Source organism: Micropterus salmoides, unplaced genomic scaffold (genome assembly GCF_014851395.1).
Source record: "Micropterus salmoides isolate LMB-PRFRI ecotype aquatic unplaced genomic scaffold, ASM1485139v1 Ms_hic_scaffold_23, whole genome shotgun sequence".
NCBI classification, from domain to species: domain Eukaryota; kingdom Metazoa; phylum Chordata; class Actinopteri; order Centrarchiformes; family Centrarchidae; genus Micropterus; species Micropterus salmoides.
Window position 1 is genome coordinate 6,625,923 of NW_024041484.1, and position 17,274 is coordinate 6,643,196.

Consider the following 17,274-nt stretch of genomic DNA (forward strand, 5'->3'; position numbering starts at 1 on the left):
TGGACAGATGCAAACATTTAGAAAATCAGGCAAATACCTTTTCAGTTTAAGGCTTTATTGTTAAACGAATACAACTAAAATCCAGTGAGTGCACACCATGGCACTGGTGGCCCTGTTGGAAAGCAGCCTGCATACTGCATCACCCTTTCACAAGCCGGTGTAACACCAAAATCTGTGACCTATCAGATTCTGTGTTCTCTTACCATAACCAAGTACTTATAGTACCTAAACCCAACGAAGTACGTTTAGTACCTAAACCCAACCAAGTACTTTTGGTACCCAACCAAACTGCAGCTGCTTCACATCGTCAACAAAGCGTCTGGCGCTTAACTTCCCATTGGGGTCACAGAATCTGATAGGTCACACATTTTGGTGTCACACCGGCAAGTGAAATATGATACTTTCACTTTCCATTACTACCTTTTTATATACAGTCTATGAATACTACACGACCCTGTCCGCAGGAGAAGCGGTTGATCATGGATGGATGGACTTTCCATTACCGGCGTGTTAAAAGCTTATTTAGTCTCTGCAGGGCAAATGTGGACTACTCACTGTAACATCTAAATCAGATGATCACTGGATTGATTTTGAGATATTTACAGAATCCTGTTGTTGAGCAGAGCATCGCTTTGTTTTGATGGAAATTAGTCTGTTCTCTCTCTTCTAATTCACAGGGTAACTATTTTTTATAGCGATTACCAAGTCCATTAAACAGAATGTCGTAGGTGTAAATAATATTGGCTTTCACTCAGCTGCTGCCAGCTGTTATTTACTCAGCAAACAATCATTTTTGAGATGCAGAGAGAGTGTTTAAAAAAAAAAAAAGAGAGAGTGAACCTTCTCTTACGTTGTTTCATATCCATTCTGTGTTCTTTAGTTGACAATGTGAGAGAGCGATAAGGTCGAGTAAATCGGTGACGTCAAAACATGCTCATTACGGTGTGTGCAAGCTAATTAGTAGGTCGTGATATTACTACCATAACGTGTTCCCAGGTGGAAGGTCATGTTCCTGCGACCATGCGTAACGTTCCCTAAAAGTTCTCTTAAAGGTGGCCAACATTCTGATCCTTTACACAACATTAGGGAAGGAAAATGTCCTCCATTGGTAATGAAAGTGCTGCAGTTCAATGTTCCTCATATGACTTTAGGGTAAGTTTCTCTGACCAGATTTTGGTTTGGTGGTCAGTATGTCATTAAAAATATAATGTTATTATATATGAAATAAAAAGGGGACACTTTCGGTTTTATAATCTGTCAAATATAACTCTTCTGAATTAAATCAAGTCATTTTGAGGAGGAAACTACCTTTCAGTCAATATGCAAAGTTGAGGCTGCAATCATTTTTTTGCAAGTAAAAAATTGCATTTTATGTCTTGTATTTTAACAGGTAAAAAGGACTGGATTGGTTGGTACACAGCAAGTTAAATAATGCAGATTCATAAGGATAATTGCAAAAGAGATCATGTCTTTATTTGAAATATATAACTCAGCAGTAAGTCATGTTAATTATAGGCTACATTCCGTTTTCCAGACATAAACAAAGATATTAGACATATATGCCTACCAAACACATGTCATGCCTGGTTATGCTATAAATTGCAAACACTTATTTGGCCACAGTTGTGATTATTCTGTTAAAATGAACATATCACAAAGACAAATCTTTGCTATTACCTCGGACATAAAGTGATGTTTATTTGCACGTTATGTCTGTATGATCCAGAGTAAAGAGACTGGGAGATACATGCTGCGCGTGCTCCCGTGGACGTCAATCAGTTTTAAGGTTCGACGTGCTGTGCGTTCATAGATGGTATTCTGCATGCTTTGGTAGTAACGAGTAGTTTTTAAGTTAGGCTACTGTTGCCTTTCTCTCATCTCGAACCAATCTGCCCATTCTCCTCTGACCTCTGACATCAACAAGGTATTTTCGTCCACACAACTGCCGCTCACTGGATATTTTCTCTTTTTTGGACAATTCTCTGTAAACCCTACAGATGGTTGTGCATGAAAATCCCAGTAGATTAGCAGTTTCTGAAATACTCAGACCAGCCCGTCACTTAAATCCCCTTTCTTCCCCATTCTGATGCTCTTCAACAAGTTGTCTTGACCACCTCTACATGCCTAAATGCATTGAGTTGCTGCCATGTGATTGGCTGATTAGCTATTTGTGCAATTGAACAGGTGTACCTAATAAAGTGGCTGGTGAGTGTAGTTACTGAATATACTGTATATATATATAAGGGTGTATGATTTGTAACACAGTTTTCACACAAGTCCGCTTCTGTATTCACATTCACTGTTGACTTTTTGTCTCAGACAGGAATCAAATCCTGGTTGAAAGTCCGGTTTGCACTTTCAAACAGTATGTGCACAAATCCCATCAAGACTTTGCGCCTTGATGGGAACCATGCAGTAAATGGGGTCAAGCGCACATGGTTTGTTTTTATCTACTTCTAATTTGGACAGATTTAGCAGATATAGCTTACGTAGCTAAGAACTTAGTCCCTGGTTTGTTGCTAACTGGCTGAACCCAGAAATGTATAATTTAATAATAATTAATAATTGTAAAAAACTGAGGCCTTGCAACAGGTACAACTCTATCAACATCATTCTCACCGTATCATTTATCTCACTCTATCCCCCTGAGGGCGAATAACATTTTCATAAATTTCAACAGACCCATCACACATTTAGCTACATTTTAACCCTCCCTCTCTCTTCGGTTCGTCAGCGATTCTCTTCCCTTCAGCAAATCACAAACGTTGATCATAGAACCTCAACGCAAAACATCTTCCACTGTTTTCCCCAGAGAATATCAGTGTAGGGAGACTTTTTTGCTGTTTCTGTTTCAGTTTTTTGAGAATTAGAACCCGTGGAGGGGGGAACAGACTCTGGTTTAACAAGCCACCAAGACAGCCTGAAATCTTCATCATTATTATTTCCAGCTATGAAGAGACAGCACAGACACACACAATGCAGCCCTCACATGAAGCAGATCTGTGAACTGCAATTTGCAGGGCTGGAAAGATGTTGCGAGTCCCTCAGTCCCCTGTGCACTTGAAGGAGACATTTGGAGGTGGAGTGCATCGTCCTCCATGAAACAAGGAGCACTGGTAGCATTACGTTTCATTTTGTGTGTAGAGTGAACACACACACATATACACACATATATAGACATAGTAAAACACATCTAAACCTGTATTTAATTTATCCATGAAAAATTCGGTCTGCTCATCTCAAAGCAGTTAATCAGTACAGGGGTAGAGCGGTTGTCCACTAACTGGGAGGTTGGTGGTTAGAGCCTTGGCTCCCCCAGTCTGCATGAAAAAATGTCTTCGGGAAAGACACTGATTACTCACGGTGGTTGAATGTGTGTGAATGAGTTATTTTCTGTCTCTCACCTTAGCCTCTCTTATCAGTGTGTGAATAGGGTGAATGTGAATATTAAGCTGAGGGGAAAGCAGAGAGTAGTAATTCTCTGGGTTTGTCACTATGAGTGACACCTTTCACATACATATAGTCATTTGATCCCTTATTAATATAAAATATTGATTATAGCAGCTTTAAAAGCCCTAGTAAAATGGTTTGACAGGCTGCTCCATCCTCAGTTGATCAATTTTCAATTTAGGGGAAGTGATTTACTGTGTGTGTGTGTGTGTGTGTGTGTGTGTGTGTGTGTGTGTGAAACATCTTCGAGTATCTTTAACCAGTCCAGTTGCCCTTGATTTTAATCTTCCTTGGGAAGAATGACGGAGAACCTTAACAGACCGTTAAGTTAAGTTAAATAGTTGTAATAGTAACCAAAAAGTAGCTTAAAGGATAAATGGTTGAAACAGTGGTAGTCATGTAAATGCAAACTTGACCAAACCAACAAAACATTACATTTACAAAAACATTACTGTAACAAAAATAACTTTTATATGATAAACAGTGCTTTAAAGAAAAAACAGTTTAAAATCAGTACATCTGTGAGGATACATCTGAAAAACCTACTGTACTAGCAGTAATGATAAGATTTAATAATCATTTGGTGACTTTTGATGTTCCTATAATGATCACAGAAGGATTTAAACACATACAAATATTTTATGCAATTACTGTCTGTGGTAATGATGAATGGTTATGTTAGTTATGAAGGATTATGTCTTGACCTCATATGGTGTTATTGTAGTAGCCTATTTTTATGGTATTCTTGATAACACCTATTGCAAAGATGTACTGGAGGATCCCTGTGGTTTTCCAGGGGAGAGTCTCTAGGTCAGTGCTCTGTTTGTATACAAAAGCACGTCACTGTGCATAAAAAGTCTCCACCTCATACAGGCCACGCCTCATCCTCCTTACTTGTAGATGAGGGCTGATGCAATGCTCATCTTTATAAAAGGTGAGTCCCAAACCTTCTGCCAGCAGAACAGGGTCTTCTCTCCGAGCGTACCGCGTCTCTGGGAATTTACTTTTGATTTAACACTTCGGTCAGTTTATTCTATAGTGTACGTGTTCGTTACTTGAACTGTTTCAGCAAGTTTTTTAATCAGACCCTGTCTAGTAACCATTTATTCTACAATTTATTCATATTCAACCGAAATACTCTCAAGGATCACTTGGCTTTTGTGAAGAAACTGTCCTTGTGCAGTTTTTTTTTTTTACTGAGAGGATTTTAGAGGCATCCTGCCACATCTTCAGAGGGTAAGAACACCGGCATCTTGTGAAAAGGCAACATAGCCTTAAGCTATTAGATGGCAATATATTAAACTTTTTAGTTTGTCTGTGAAGGTTCTCAGTCATCCAGGTCACAGTTATCTAAGGAAGGTTAAAATCAAGGGCAACTGAACTTATTTGTACATTATTACCTCGTTATCTGTCTTTGGTTTGCATTTTGAATCTCATTTATTTGAAAGTCCATTAGTCCATTTCCTGCCAAATTAGATGTATATTCGTTACCCGGTCCAAAGAAATAAATAATGAAGCAGTGTGACGTGCAGTGCCGGAGCCAGTGGCTGGAACTCATGTCTGGATGTGGCACAGGGATATCACTGCAACACAGACATGAACTAATCCTACAACTTGTCACACACAACTTTCTCAAACCAGCACTGCTTTACAGTTAGAGTAGAGTGGAACACTGGGAGGGAGAGACAAAAACACCACAAACAAGATTTTGATCTGGCCCTAAACAGAGATTATGAAATGGCTGAATCTCACTCTACTGTCAGACCAAGTACAGACTCAGTGACTCAGTGACCCTTGCAATTGAAAAAGGGAGACATAAAAAGTTGTGGTTCCCAAAAGAATATAGAGCATGTGATAGCTGTACGACAGTATGTGTCAAAACCTGAGGAACAGCGAGTGACTCACCCAATTGTTTACCTTCTATCTGTATTTATTATTTCTGTTTTTGTAACTTATAACTGTTCAACTGAATGGTCTGCATTCATTCTTGTAATGTCATGTTCAAACTCTGATTTTGTTGCAAACTGCTTTGGCAACATCTGCGATGGACTGGCGACCTGTCCAGGGTGTACCCCGCCTTTCTGGGATTGGCTCCAGCCCCCCGCGACCCTGTACGCAGGATAAGCAGTTGACGATGGATGGATGCTTTGGCAACATTGTTGAACTGAAACCTGCCAATAAAGCACATTGAACTTGAACTTGAGTTAAACACAATCCGAGGGAAAAGGAAGTAACGTCATGCATGTCGGTCTACTATTTTTCGACTGCCAGTGTGTCACCCCTCCCCCTTCTCACCCTCCAAAGAAAAGTCACATGATCACATGAAGGAGCGTCTGTGGCGTGCGCCTGCTCACTGTATTGATCATTCTACAATTTAAAATAGAAAAAGAATTTAAAAGCACTGTGGCGGGACGGCAGGGCGCAGGGTGCAGGGATGCATAAAAATAAATAACAGAAAATATATGTGCTCCTCTTTTCTGCTCTGAAATGTACAGCATGAAACAGCCCACTGCCAAAACTGAGATGCTCCATTTCAACATCTCCCCCAAAGAAAACAGCATCAGCACCAACAGCTATGAGTACCCCTACTGGGACTGTCCCAAGGTCACACTGAATGGGTGAGACTGCCTGTAAAATGCCTAAATACACAAAATTTTAGGGGAAAAAAACTTTTCTGAGCTGTACATCATGTACGTCTACATAAACCACATTCTGTTATCTAAATTCTTCTGTCCTTTATTTTCTTTTTAAGCCAATACTCTGACATGGAGGCAGAGAGTCAAAACTTCCTCCCTGAACACAACCTGGGCAAGAAGAAGTATGAGACCGAATATGTAAGAGCTTCTGGCCATCCTCCAACAAAAGTATCTTCTTTGATCACATGTCTTTTTTTTCTAATTTCCTAACTGTGAACCTTTTAATTTCCCCACAGCACCAGGGCAATGCTTCCTTTGGGATGTCCGTCTTCAACCTGGGCAATGCCATCATGGGCAGTGGCATCCTGGGTCTGTCCTACGCTATGGCCAACACTGGCATCGCCCTGTTTGTGTACGTTTATTTTCTTTTTGTATCTTTTGTCTTCTTTCTCTTTGAAAGTATTTTTGCATTTTACAAGCAGGACTTTAGAGGTAAAAAAATTAATGAATAGTGCTTTACAAACATCTACAAGGCACCTTCAGGCATCAGGGAGAACACAGTCACAGAGAAAGGAATGTGGTTGTTGTCTATGTGGTTTTGTCTGATAAAGGTCATGATGTACTGAACCTCTGCAAGATGTTTATTCTTACCAGCACTGTTTGTGTGTGTGTGTGTGTGCGTATGTGTGTGTGTGTGTGTGGATTTGCTTGTTCCTGAGCAGCAGTCCACACCAGGGTGAAAGTTTACAGTTTGTCATTGTTACAGTATAAGTACTTGATATCATGTTCATTTTTAATGAGAAAAAATGTTCTCTTCAGGGCAAATTATGGGTTTATTTGAGAGCTCCTCCTATTGGTTATCCAGTGCATTGAGATCACATGTTCACAGACACTTTTGCAGCTTATGTGAACAATTTTATTATTATTTTTCATCAGTGTCAGTTACTGGTGTCTGCCTTTCTTACATTTCTGAGCGCAATTTCCTGAGAACCCCCCATGTATAAGAAGTCACACTTAAGTCACACATGAGAAAAAACTGTCTAAAGAAAACAATTGTTTTACTACCACACAAGCAGCAAACACATTGATTCCTCATAAAAGGTCATCTAAAGCATATTATTTGAATTGAAGCGTACGAAGCAATAAATTACAAGTGATTAGGATGTCAGACGCAGGTGCAGACTCTTGGGTCTAAAAGTCACCAGGGTCCAAATTCTCAGATTGCTGAAAATCCCATTTTAATTGAAAATTGGTGTTTCGAGGCCCCATGTTCATTCTAAAAATTAGCACACTTAGCAATGCAGCACTTAAACATCAATCAGGACCATTTTGTCATCAATTTTGCTGTACTTCGTTGTAATTTCCATCTTGTTTGCAATCAGCTCAAGATCCCTCTTGTCTGTTTACAGGATTCTCCTCTTGGCTGTCGCCATTTTATCCTTATATTCTGTCCACTTGCTGCTGAAGACGGCCAATGAAGGAGGTGAGACAATCCATCTTTACTCCCCAGTGGCTTCTTAAAGTCCTTCTGAATGCCAAATCTTATTTTCTGTGTGTATTTCCTCTTCACAGGTGCACTGGTGTACGAGCAGCTGGGTTACAAAGCCTTCGGGATGCCGGGGAAACTGGCCGCTTCCTGCTCCATCACCATGCAGAATATCGGAGGTGAGAGGCTGGCATTTCTATATTTATTCAATATGTGTTTATTCCACGAGCTAAAACCTCCTCTCCCGCAACTTACTTTTCCTTCCATTGGAGTGACTCAGCCCCTCACCAAATATTAGACATCACACTATTAGTGGAGTTCCCTTCATGGACAGGACTTAGCTGATTTTACAGGGAAATGTACTAACTGCAGTTTTTGTCTTTACAGCCATGTCAAGCTACCTCTACATCGTCAAATACGAGCTGCCGATCGTCATTCAATCCTTTGTGGGTTCCAATGAGTAAGTGACCAAATATTTTACTAGCTTCCAAACTCAGAAAAGACAGTACATTTGATAAACTGCAGGTAGAGCTGAAATGATTAATCAATAAGTTGTCAACTATTAAATGAATCACCAACTATTCTGATAATTGATTAGTTGGTTTGGTTATTCTTTTAAAGAACAAAAAGCAAAATTGATTGTCTTGGCCACCGTGCTGCAGCTCTTGGGTCTTGACAAGCTTCTTATAGCCTAGGCCATCTTTATGGTGTCATGTTGAATTCCAATGACCAGTATGAGGGAGTGTGAGAACGATGACACCAAATTTAACACACCAGCTCCCCATTCACACCTGAGACCTTGTAACACTAACAAGTCACCGGGGATGGAAAACGGCTAATTTGGCCCCATTTTTGATATTTTCACCTAGAGGTGTACTCACTCTTGTTGCCAGCAGTTTAGATATTAATGGCTATGTGCAGGGGCATAACCAGTTTAGAAATTAATGAGGTCAAGATTTTTATAATAGAGCCTATTTACATAAACACAACCAAAGTTATACATAACAGTCACACAAAGTAATCTATAATAAAATTAAAAAAAATGAAAGGGACCTTTTGGCCAAAGATCCTTTTATTTAAGCTGAATTTTGCTCTTTTCGTCGGGGGGTGTGTGTGTGTGTGTGTGTGTGTGTGTGTGTGTGTGTGTGTGTGTGTGTGTGTGTGTGCCTGCGTGCAGTGAAGGCTTAATCCCGCAGTGGGCAAAGCACTGTTTGGTTGAAGATCACACTACATACATGGTCTTTCTCCCCACTGCTTCGCTTACTGAAATTGTAGAAAATAAGATACAGACACTCAAGCTATGATCACATATAAAGTGCAAACATGGAGATCTTGGTACACTAATCTTCACAACATGCATTAGGCTAAATATATCTCAAATGTAGCGTACAACTGTCATTTCAGAACTATAGTGTGGGAATGACATGTGCAGAGTACATGATGGGCACTACAGTATGTGCTGTATTTTACAACATAAAATACAGCACGTTGGTGCTGAATTCAGAAAATAACTGTTACATTATTAATGATTTATCATCAAGAAACATAAATCTCCAGTCACATAATGATTAATTAATGACTTCAGCTGTATCACTAACATGTTGTTCTGTCATGTTGTGTTTCAGGGAATGGTACACTAACGGTAACTACCTGGTGCTGCTGGTGACACTCGTCATAATCCTGCCTCTGTCACTGCTCAGGAACTTTGGTAAGAAAAGTGTGTGTTTGTGTATTGTGATGCACTTGCGTGTGTGAAAGACACTGAAATTATAAAAAAATTAGCATTCTACAGCTTTAAAATAGTAATAAAATGTTGCCGTTTGGTTTAACCCCCACAGGTTACCTCGGTTACACCAGTGGTCTGTCACTGCTCTGCACGGTGTTCTTTTTAACTGTGGTGAGTAAACACATGTATTTCCTACCCAGCTTTTCCATGAAATCTGAGGCTCTCCTCTGAACACTGTAACAGAACAAAATGAAATACCGAAAATGCAATTAGGCTTTCTTTGGTATCTAAACTTGGGCTTGAGGTGTTGAATTGTTATTTTAACTGATTTCTCACAGTGGTCTGGTTTCAGGGATTTTTGCTTCCCATGATGAGCTACATGCAGTTTCAAAGGCTTTTTAACCAGAAAGAAAAGGAAGTTCTACTGAATATCAGCTTAAATCTGTTATCTGGTCCCCCAGGTGATCATCAAGAAGTTCCAGATCCCATGCCCTCTGCCAAAGGACATGTCCCACCTGAACACCATCACTGTGGACTACAGCGAGGACGCATGCACACCAAAATACTTTGTCTGGAACTCTCAGGTGAGGCTCTGAGACGCAAAACATCTGGAGAATTGAAATGTGTATTAAAACAAAAATCAGATGTAATATTTTGGTGACGTATTCACTGTTGTCCTTTTTTCCAGACTGTCTACGCTGTTCCTATCCTGACCTTCGCCTTCGTGTGCCACCCTGCCATCCTGCCCATGTACGAGGAGCTCAAAGAGTGAGTGCACGCAGCTTTCATTTCATCATTTTCACCCAAACTTTAAACAGCAGCTGCTTTCTTATCAGCGTTTTCACGTTTATTTTAAACTCAAGAGTTTAAATAATAAAAACTGTGTTCTAGTGTCTAAATGAAACATCCCCTCTTCTCCAAACAGCCGTTCCCGCAGAAAGATGCAGGGCGTTGCCAATGTGTCCTTCCTGGCCATGTTCATCATGTACCTGCTGGCCGCCCTCTTCGGATATCTGACCTTCAACTGTGAGTCTAAACCATCATTTAATGTGTGGTTGAATGTATGGTGGCAGCAGTGGTGTAGTCTAGTTTTTTTTCTAGTGAGTATACTGTGATTTTTCCCTCCCAGCCTCATACTCCCCCATCCCAGCGTGACGTCCCATGAGCGCCACTATTCTCACTAATAAATACTGTATGCATTTACATGTAATAGAGAGCATTCTGAAGGACTGCTTAGGCTATGTGTTATCAACAACGCAAAGACTTTAACAGCCAATGACAGTTACAGGTGGGAAAGGGCGTCACACAGTGTGTGTGACATTTTAGGGTTCAGATTAGAGTTGTGACAAAACACTTAGCATATGAGATGTGACAATCCAGAATATTGGGGTCACGAGATCAAGACTAGAAGATATTTTAATAGCATTTAAAGAAATATTCATTGATGAGTATACGACTGGGGGGTCAAGATTTTGATCATTAAACGTTTAATTTCCTGCATTCCGGAGACATTTTCAGCACCAATTTATGGTGGAAATGTCTAATGTTTAGTGTTAATCACCATCTAACTCAGCCAGTTAGGAGCTACATTTAGCCTTAGATGTTATATGAATCTGGTTTTATCATCTGGCAATTTTCAATGCACATTTCACAGTGCAAGTTGCAACTATTATTAACAATGATGGAAAGCTGAGGCTTTTCAGTAGCACTAATAACAATGAACACAGGCCTATGTGCAGTTCTATCACCCAAACTCATTCATTACAGAATATTAGCACTGAGGACACCACAAGTTGTCCACATCCTCCCAAGCTCACTTGGGAAAAACCATGACAAAAACCATTGTCAAACGTAGGTTATGTACTGTACCAGCTTAAATGCATGAGCAAGCATCCAGGAACTGCTACTACTGTACACACACACACACACACACACACACACACACACACACACACTATCCCGCATTCATTGATCCACCACAAAAACGTTAGTTATTTAGTTCTAGTTTCAATTCAATAAACCAACAATGCTGTTACAGTTCCGTTAATGATAGCGTTAATGATAACATAGGCATATATACTATTTTCACTCACCAGGTAACGTTACGTTAGCATCAGCCTCATCTGGCTCGTTTTCTGTGGGTTAGGGTTAACCCCGTGTGAAAGTTCTGTCACAAAACGATGTTACGTATCATCTCGCTATTTTAAGTAGGTATCCGGAAATCTTTGAACATTCCTAGTGGGTATACGACGTATACCTGCGTATCACGTAGACTACACCAATGGGTGGCAGGCATTTAGCTGACCAGTTTTGACATGAAGCAGATTCTATAATCCTAAAGGTAAAAGGTAAAGATACATTATAGTCACATACTCATACATATAGCGAAATTCATTCTCCCCATTTAACCCATTCCTTAAGGTAGCAGTGGGCAGCCACTGTGGAGTGCCCGGGGACCAACTCCAGATCTTTATCAGTGTCTAGGTCAATGGCACTGACTGAAGAACCTAACATGTTTTTTGATTTTTTTACCTTTACCTTAAGAAAGCAACAAAGAGTTAATCGTACCAGTGTGGGTTTACAAGCAGCCATTGTTCCTGAATAGGAAATGTCAAAGCAAATTAATCATCCAAAGTTAAGGGAAGGAGCTTCAAGGTCTAAATTAAATAATGAGTGTCCCTCTTGGAACAAACCGCTCCCGACAAGACTTGAGGCCTGTGCAAGACTGTGAAAAACCCCACCTGATGAAGCTGATCAGTGTGCCACCTGTTTGTCATGGCAGGAGTTAGTGCACAGGAATGTTCTGGAACAGGGACGTGCACGGACATTTTGGGGGGCAGGGGCTCAAGTGGAAAAAAAGGAGCACTTCTGATATATTTTGAATAACTGACTGCACCAAGGAGAGGGACATTAAAATAAACGGTTTAAATACTTTTTGTTTCACATGCAAAATGATCTTCAGCTCCACACAGCCAAGCAACATAATACTGAATTGCCTGAATCCATGAATGTAGTGATCAAATACATTATTATTATTATTATTACCACTCTCGCCAGGGCTGGACTGATAATCTGGCTTACCGGGTGACGCACCTTTGGGTGTAAAGTAAATTATTTATTTATATAGGCCTAATTGGTTTTTAAAAAACGGGCCAACAATCGGCCCGTAAAGCATGGACAGCGACCCATTGGGTAATTTTCTATACTGACACTGGGCCGTCTCTCTCACATCTCTTACTAGCCCCCACCCCCTCTGTTTCTTGCGTTGCGGGCCAGAAAAAAAAAAAACATTCTTCAGACGGCTGAAAAAACAGATATTTGCTACCGGGGCTGCAGTAGCTTCAACATCAGCTGCAGTACCCTGCGTAGTGCAGGCACAAGCGCCTGGAGGGGTAAAGAACTGTGGTGGCCGCTGACAGGCAGAGGAGGCGTGTGTAAACGAAGCAGACAGACAAAGTGACAGGGCCGAGTGAGAGAGAGAGCAGGAGGAGAGTGGAGGTGAGGCGGTAAGCAAGGAGAAGCTGTAGTAGTAGGGAGGGTCATTTACAGTGGGGACACCGGGGACATGTAGCCACCACTTATTGAAAGCATTTGTTAAAAATGTTCTGAAAAATGGCTTGCATCAAGAAATGTTTTGAGAATGGTTTATTTGCACACTAAGCCTGCAATGCAATGTAAATTTAGAAGAAACCTCTGCGTTAAGTAAGTAAGTAACTTAAGCAAAACATTGTCAGAGGACCACAGAGACCGTGACTGAGTGTAGGGATGGAGTAGATCTTTGAGGGAGTGAGGTGCAAGTCCATGGAGAGATTTGTACGTCTGTAGGAGGATTTTATATTTGATCCGAGACTTAACTGGCAGCCAGTGGAGCTTCTTCAGGATGGGAGTGATGTGAAGTCCATGTTCTGTGTGGTCGAGCATCCTTGCTGCAGAGTTCTGGACATACTGGAGTCTGTCAGTAGCCTTGCTGGACAGACCGAACATGACACCGTTACAATAGTCAAGTCGGGAGGTGATGAAGGAGTGGATGAGGGTAACAGCTACAGAGTTGGAGATGTTCTGAAGATCTGAATCTGAAGATACCCAGGTTGCGTACTTGAGGGGATGCAGAGATTGAGCAGTCATCCACGTCCAGTGTGATGTCACCAACCTTTTTGAGAAGTGACTGTGGGGCAAACACCATGAGTTCTGTTTAGTCTTTATTGAGTTTGAGGAGGTTACTGTACATCCAGTTCTTGATGTCCTTCAGGCAGTTAATAAGCGAGATGCGTTACCCCAATGTGGGTGGTGTCATCCGTAAACTTCAGGAGCTTTACGTACTGGAGACTGGAGGTGCAGCTGTTGGTGTACAGGGAGAAGATAAGAGGGGAAAGAATGCAGCCCTGAGGGGATCCAGAACTGATGGTCCTGAAGTCAGAGAGATGTTTTCCCAGCTTAACATGCTGCTTTCTGTCCTTCTGGAAGTCTGTGATCCACCAAATAATGCTCCCACCACAGAATCATTTTATATTGTACTACTACTCACTCCATGTGTACTGTACGGAGATGCGGAGCATGTTGAAATACTATATTATACCATCTTTATTTAAGATATCAGGGGTAGCGTATTCTGATGTTACTGACAATCAGCCACTTTCTCGACTGCACTCAGCACCCTTCTTTCTAAACGTGTCACATATTGCGTTCATGAATCGTGCTGCGCGTGCTTCAGGTCTAAAAGGTCTCTTGTGTTTCAACACAGTGAACGTGGAGTCTGAGCTGCTGCACACCTACTCCAAGATCTACAAGGATGATGTGTTGCTGCTGATCGTCCGCCTGGCTGTGCTGGCCGCCGTCACTCTCACCGTCCCCGTGGTGCTTTTCCCTGTAAGTATCAAAGAGGTCGAGCACATCTTAGATTATTGCTGGCACAAGATTTTAGGGGATCATAAAGGATAACCTCTCTTTTTGTCCCTCTCTCTCTCTGTAGATTCGTACCTCTGTAAACCAGCTCCTGTGCACCTCTAAGGAATTCAGCTGGATCCGCCACACCATCATCACTGTGGCCCTGCTGGCCAGCACCAACGCCCTGGTCATCTTTGTCCCCAGCATCAGGGACATTTTTGCCGTCATCGGTGGGTGCCTTTGAGCGTGTTAATGCATATGATGCTACAAAAAGCGTCTCAAATACAAAATGAGGCTAAAATTCCAAATGTCTCCCCTCACACAGGCGCTTCTTCTGCCATGCTCATCTTCATCCTGCCCTCAGCTTTCTACATCAAACTGGTCAAGAAGGAGTCCATGATGTCTGTGCAGAAGATCGGGGTAAGGAGTGAGATCTTACATCTACAGGGACGTTAGAGAATTAGCAGAAACTTCAAGCCATTTATAGAAGCTTTTTATACAGTTGAAGTCACCTTGAGGCAATAATTCGACATGTTGAATAACAGACTAATTTGCTTTGTTGCTGAGAGATCAAAGATCAACACCACGTTCATATTTGTCTGTTCAACGTGAAGCTGTAGCCAGCAGCCCATTAGCTTAGCTAAGACTGAGTGGAAACAGCTATTGGCCATTCCTTAGGCTTTATATTGAACATAAAGATAACAGAAAATCTTCTCATCTAACTGTTGCAAGAAAGTGAATACGCATATTGCTCAAATTGTTAAGCTCTTCCTTAAAGTCACTCAGTGTGAACACTGAATGTGAAATTGTTCTCCTGTCCAGGCCACTGCCTTCCTGCTGTTGGGCTTCGTGGTCATGATCGGCAGCATGACCCTCATCATCCTGGACTGGGTCCACAATGCCTCAGCCAGCTCGGACTCAGCCGACGGACACTAAAGCTCCACCTCCTGCTGGGCCTGTCGAGGAGAGGGAGGCTCTCAGCGCAAGACTGCTACAGCCGCGCAACCAACAAAGATCAGAAACCTATTGTAAAATGAAAAACACAAGAACTCACTTGATGCTCGCCTTTGACTTCCTGAGCGACGAACCATGCCATTCCAAGAGAATGTATCCGAACTTTGTACAGTACGCTGTTATAGGCCACAGAGATGGTGTTTTCCTTGTTTTTCCTCTTTTTATCCTAACCTTTTTTCTTTGTTGTATTTTGAGTGTTGTTACATACAGTTGGGAAGTATTCTGCTTTTAAAATGTTTTACAATGAAGAACTTGCTTTTCGGTTGGGTGATAACGAAGCTAACACCACCGCCAGAGTGAGGCTGAAAGGTGGCATCAAGGAGGCGAAGCGGAGACATCAGAAGAGACTGGAGAGAGACCGCAACACCAAAGATATGTGGCAGGCCATCAAAAACATGACAGGTTACAAAAGCAGGAGCTCCCCAATCATGTGTGAGGCCACATTACCCGAGGAATTTAACATATTTTATGCTCGCTTTGATCTCCTCAACGAGGAGTCAGCTGTAAAGTCTACTGGCCACTGTCAGTATCCACAGCAGATGTGAGGAGAGTCCAGCTGAGAGTGAATATGAGTAAATCAGCTGGGCCATGTCCTAAAAACCTGTGCCAATCAGCTAATTGATGTTATTACTGACATTTTCAACATCTCACTGTCTCAGCAGAGGGTTCCCACCTGCTTCAAGACAGCCACCATCTTTCCTGTACCTAAAAAGTCTGCAGTGTCTAGTCTGAACGACTGCTGCTCTGTGGCTCTCACCCCAATTCTGATGAAGTGCTTTGAGAAGCTGGTTCTTCAGCACATAAAGAACAACATCCCAGCCAGCCTGGACCCTCACCAGTTTTTTTCAGAAGCAACAGATCCACAGAGGATGCCATCTCCACTGCCCTCACACACCCTGAGAAAAACAACACCTACATCAGAATGCTGTTTGTGGATTTCAGCTCAGTGTTCAACACAATCTCCCATGAAACCGATCAGCAAACTCTGGGTTTAAAGACAACACTCTGCAATTGGATATTGGACTTCCTCACAAACAGACACCAGTCAGTTCGGATTGGCGGACTCACCCCCTACACTCCCCTCCTGTTCACACTGTACACCCACGACTGCATCCCCCCATGTGGACAGAACTCTGTTGTGAAGCTTGCAGACTCTTAAACTCTAATTCATCCTCAGCACTGCTCCAGTGATGATAGTTTATTTCTGTTTACCGTTTTTCATAATTGATTCTTTATTAATGTATATTGTCACTCAACTTGTTACATTGTAAAAATAAATCTGCCTACCTACCTAACTTGATAGCTCAACGTGGACTTGTCATCTGATGGTGCACTGTGCTTCCAACCACAAACATATATATATATATATACACATATACATACATACATACATACACACACACACACACACACACACACACACTTACAGAAACATTTAATTCTGTCTTCAGTGAAGACTTTTTTTCACCACTGCATTTGTTGCTATCTTTATAAAGATGTACTGGCTTGTATAATTCAAATGGATTGATGTATCAAAATGTCTTTGAACAGGTTCATGATCTACCAGCAAAAAAAACCAAACACGTCTGTGTCAAGTTACGCTAAGACTTACCCTTAGAAAATAATAAAATAATAATAATTTTTCATGGAAGTAGTATAAAATTTTAATTAGGACTAGGTAAGGCTTTATGCTGTGGCCCTACAGTGTCCCAGCTATAGTTGTCTGCATGCATTTGTTAGCAAACATTTTCAAGCAGAAACAAAAAAATGTTTAAACTTAAATCAATTCCAGTAGCACTTACAATCATTCTGACTTTTGGGTTACACACTCCAGAGTGTTCTCTTTCAGAGAAGGCCAAAACCATGCATATACTCCAAATGGTTCAAGAACTACAGGTGAAACTCGAAAAATTAGCATATTTCAAGCCTTTATTTGATATCATTTTTAATTTTATATTTTTATTGCATACAGCTTATGAAATCCCGAAATTCAAAATCTCAGAAAATTAGAATATTACAAGAAATCAAAAAAAAAAAGATTTTAAATACAGAAATGTCAGCCCTCTGAAAAGTATAAT

The 17,274-nt window shown here is 41.2% G+C and overlaps 1 protein-coding gene across 1 annotated transcript; it reads left to right on the forward strand.

The window, feature by feature from the left end:
• Positions 1-4,533: 4,533 nt before the first annotated feature.
• Positions 4,534-15,585, forward strand: LOC119918307 (sodium-coupled neutral amino acid transporter 2-like). Its single transcript, XM_038738963.1, has 16 exons — positions 4,534-4,686; positions 5,946-6,068; positions 6,203-6,284; positions 6,383-6,498; positions 7,496-7,569; positions 7,659-7,751; positions 7,960-8,032; positions 9,198-9,280; positions 9,411-9,469; positions 9,760-9,882; positions 9,987-10,066; positions 10,224-10,324; positions 14,040-14,164; positions 14,268-14,412; positions 14,508-14,602; positions 15,005-15,585. The coding sequence occupies exons 2-16, from the start codon at positions 5,947-5,949 to the stop codon at positions 15,116-15,118; spliced, it is 1,485 nt and encodes a 494-aa protein (XP_038594891.1). The 5' UTR covers positions 4,534-4,686; position 5,946; the 3' UTR covers positions 15,119-15,585.
• Positions 15,586-17,274: the final 1,689 nt, after the last annotated feature.

Coding starts and splice junctions, on each gene's coding strand:
- LOC119918307 (XM_038738963.1), top strand. CDS start 5,947: ATGAAACAGCCCACTGCCAAAACTGAGATGCTCCATTTCAACATCTCC. Junction 7,752..7,959: donor CACCATGCAGAATATCGGAG/GTGAGAGGCTGG, acceptor TTGTCTTTACAG/CCATGTCAAGCTACCTCTAC. Junction 9,470..9,759: donor CGGTGTTCTTTTTAACTGTG/GTGAGTAAACAC, acceptor CTGGTCCCCCAG/GTGATCATCAAGAAGTTCCA.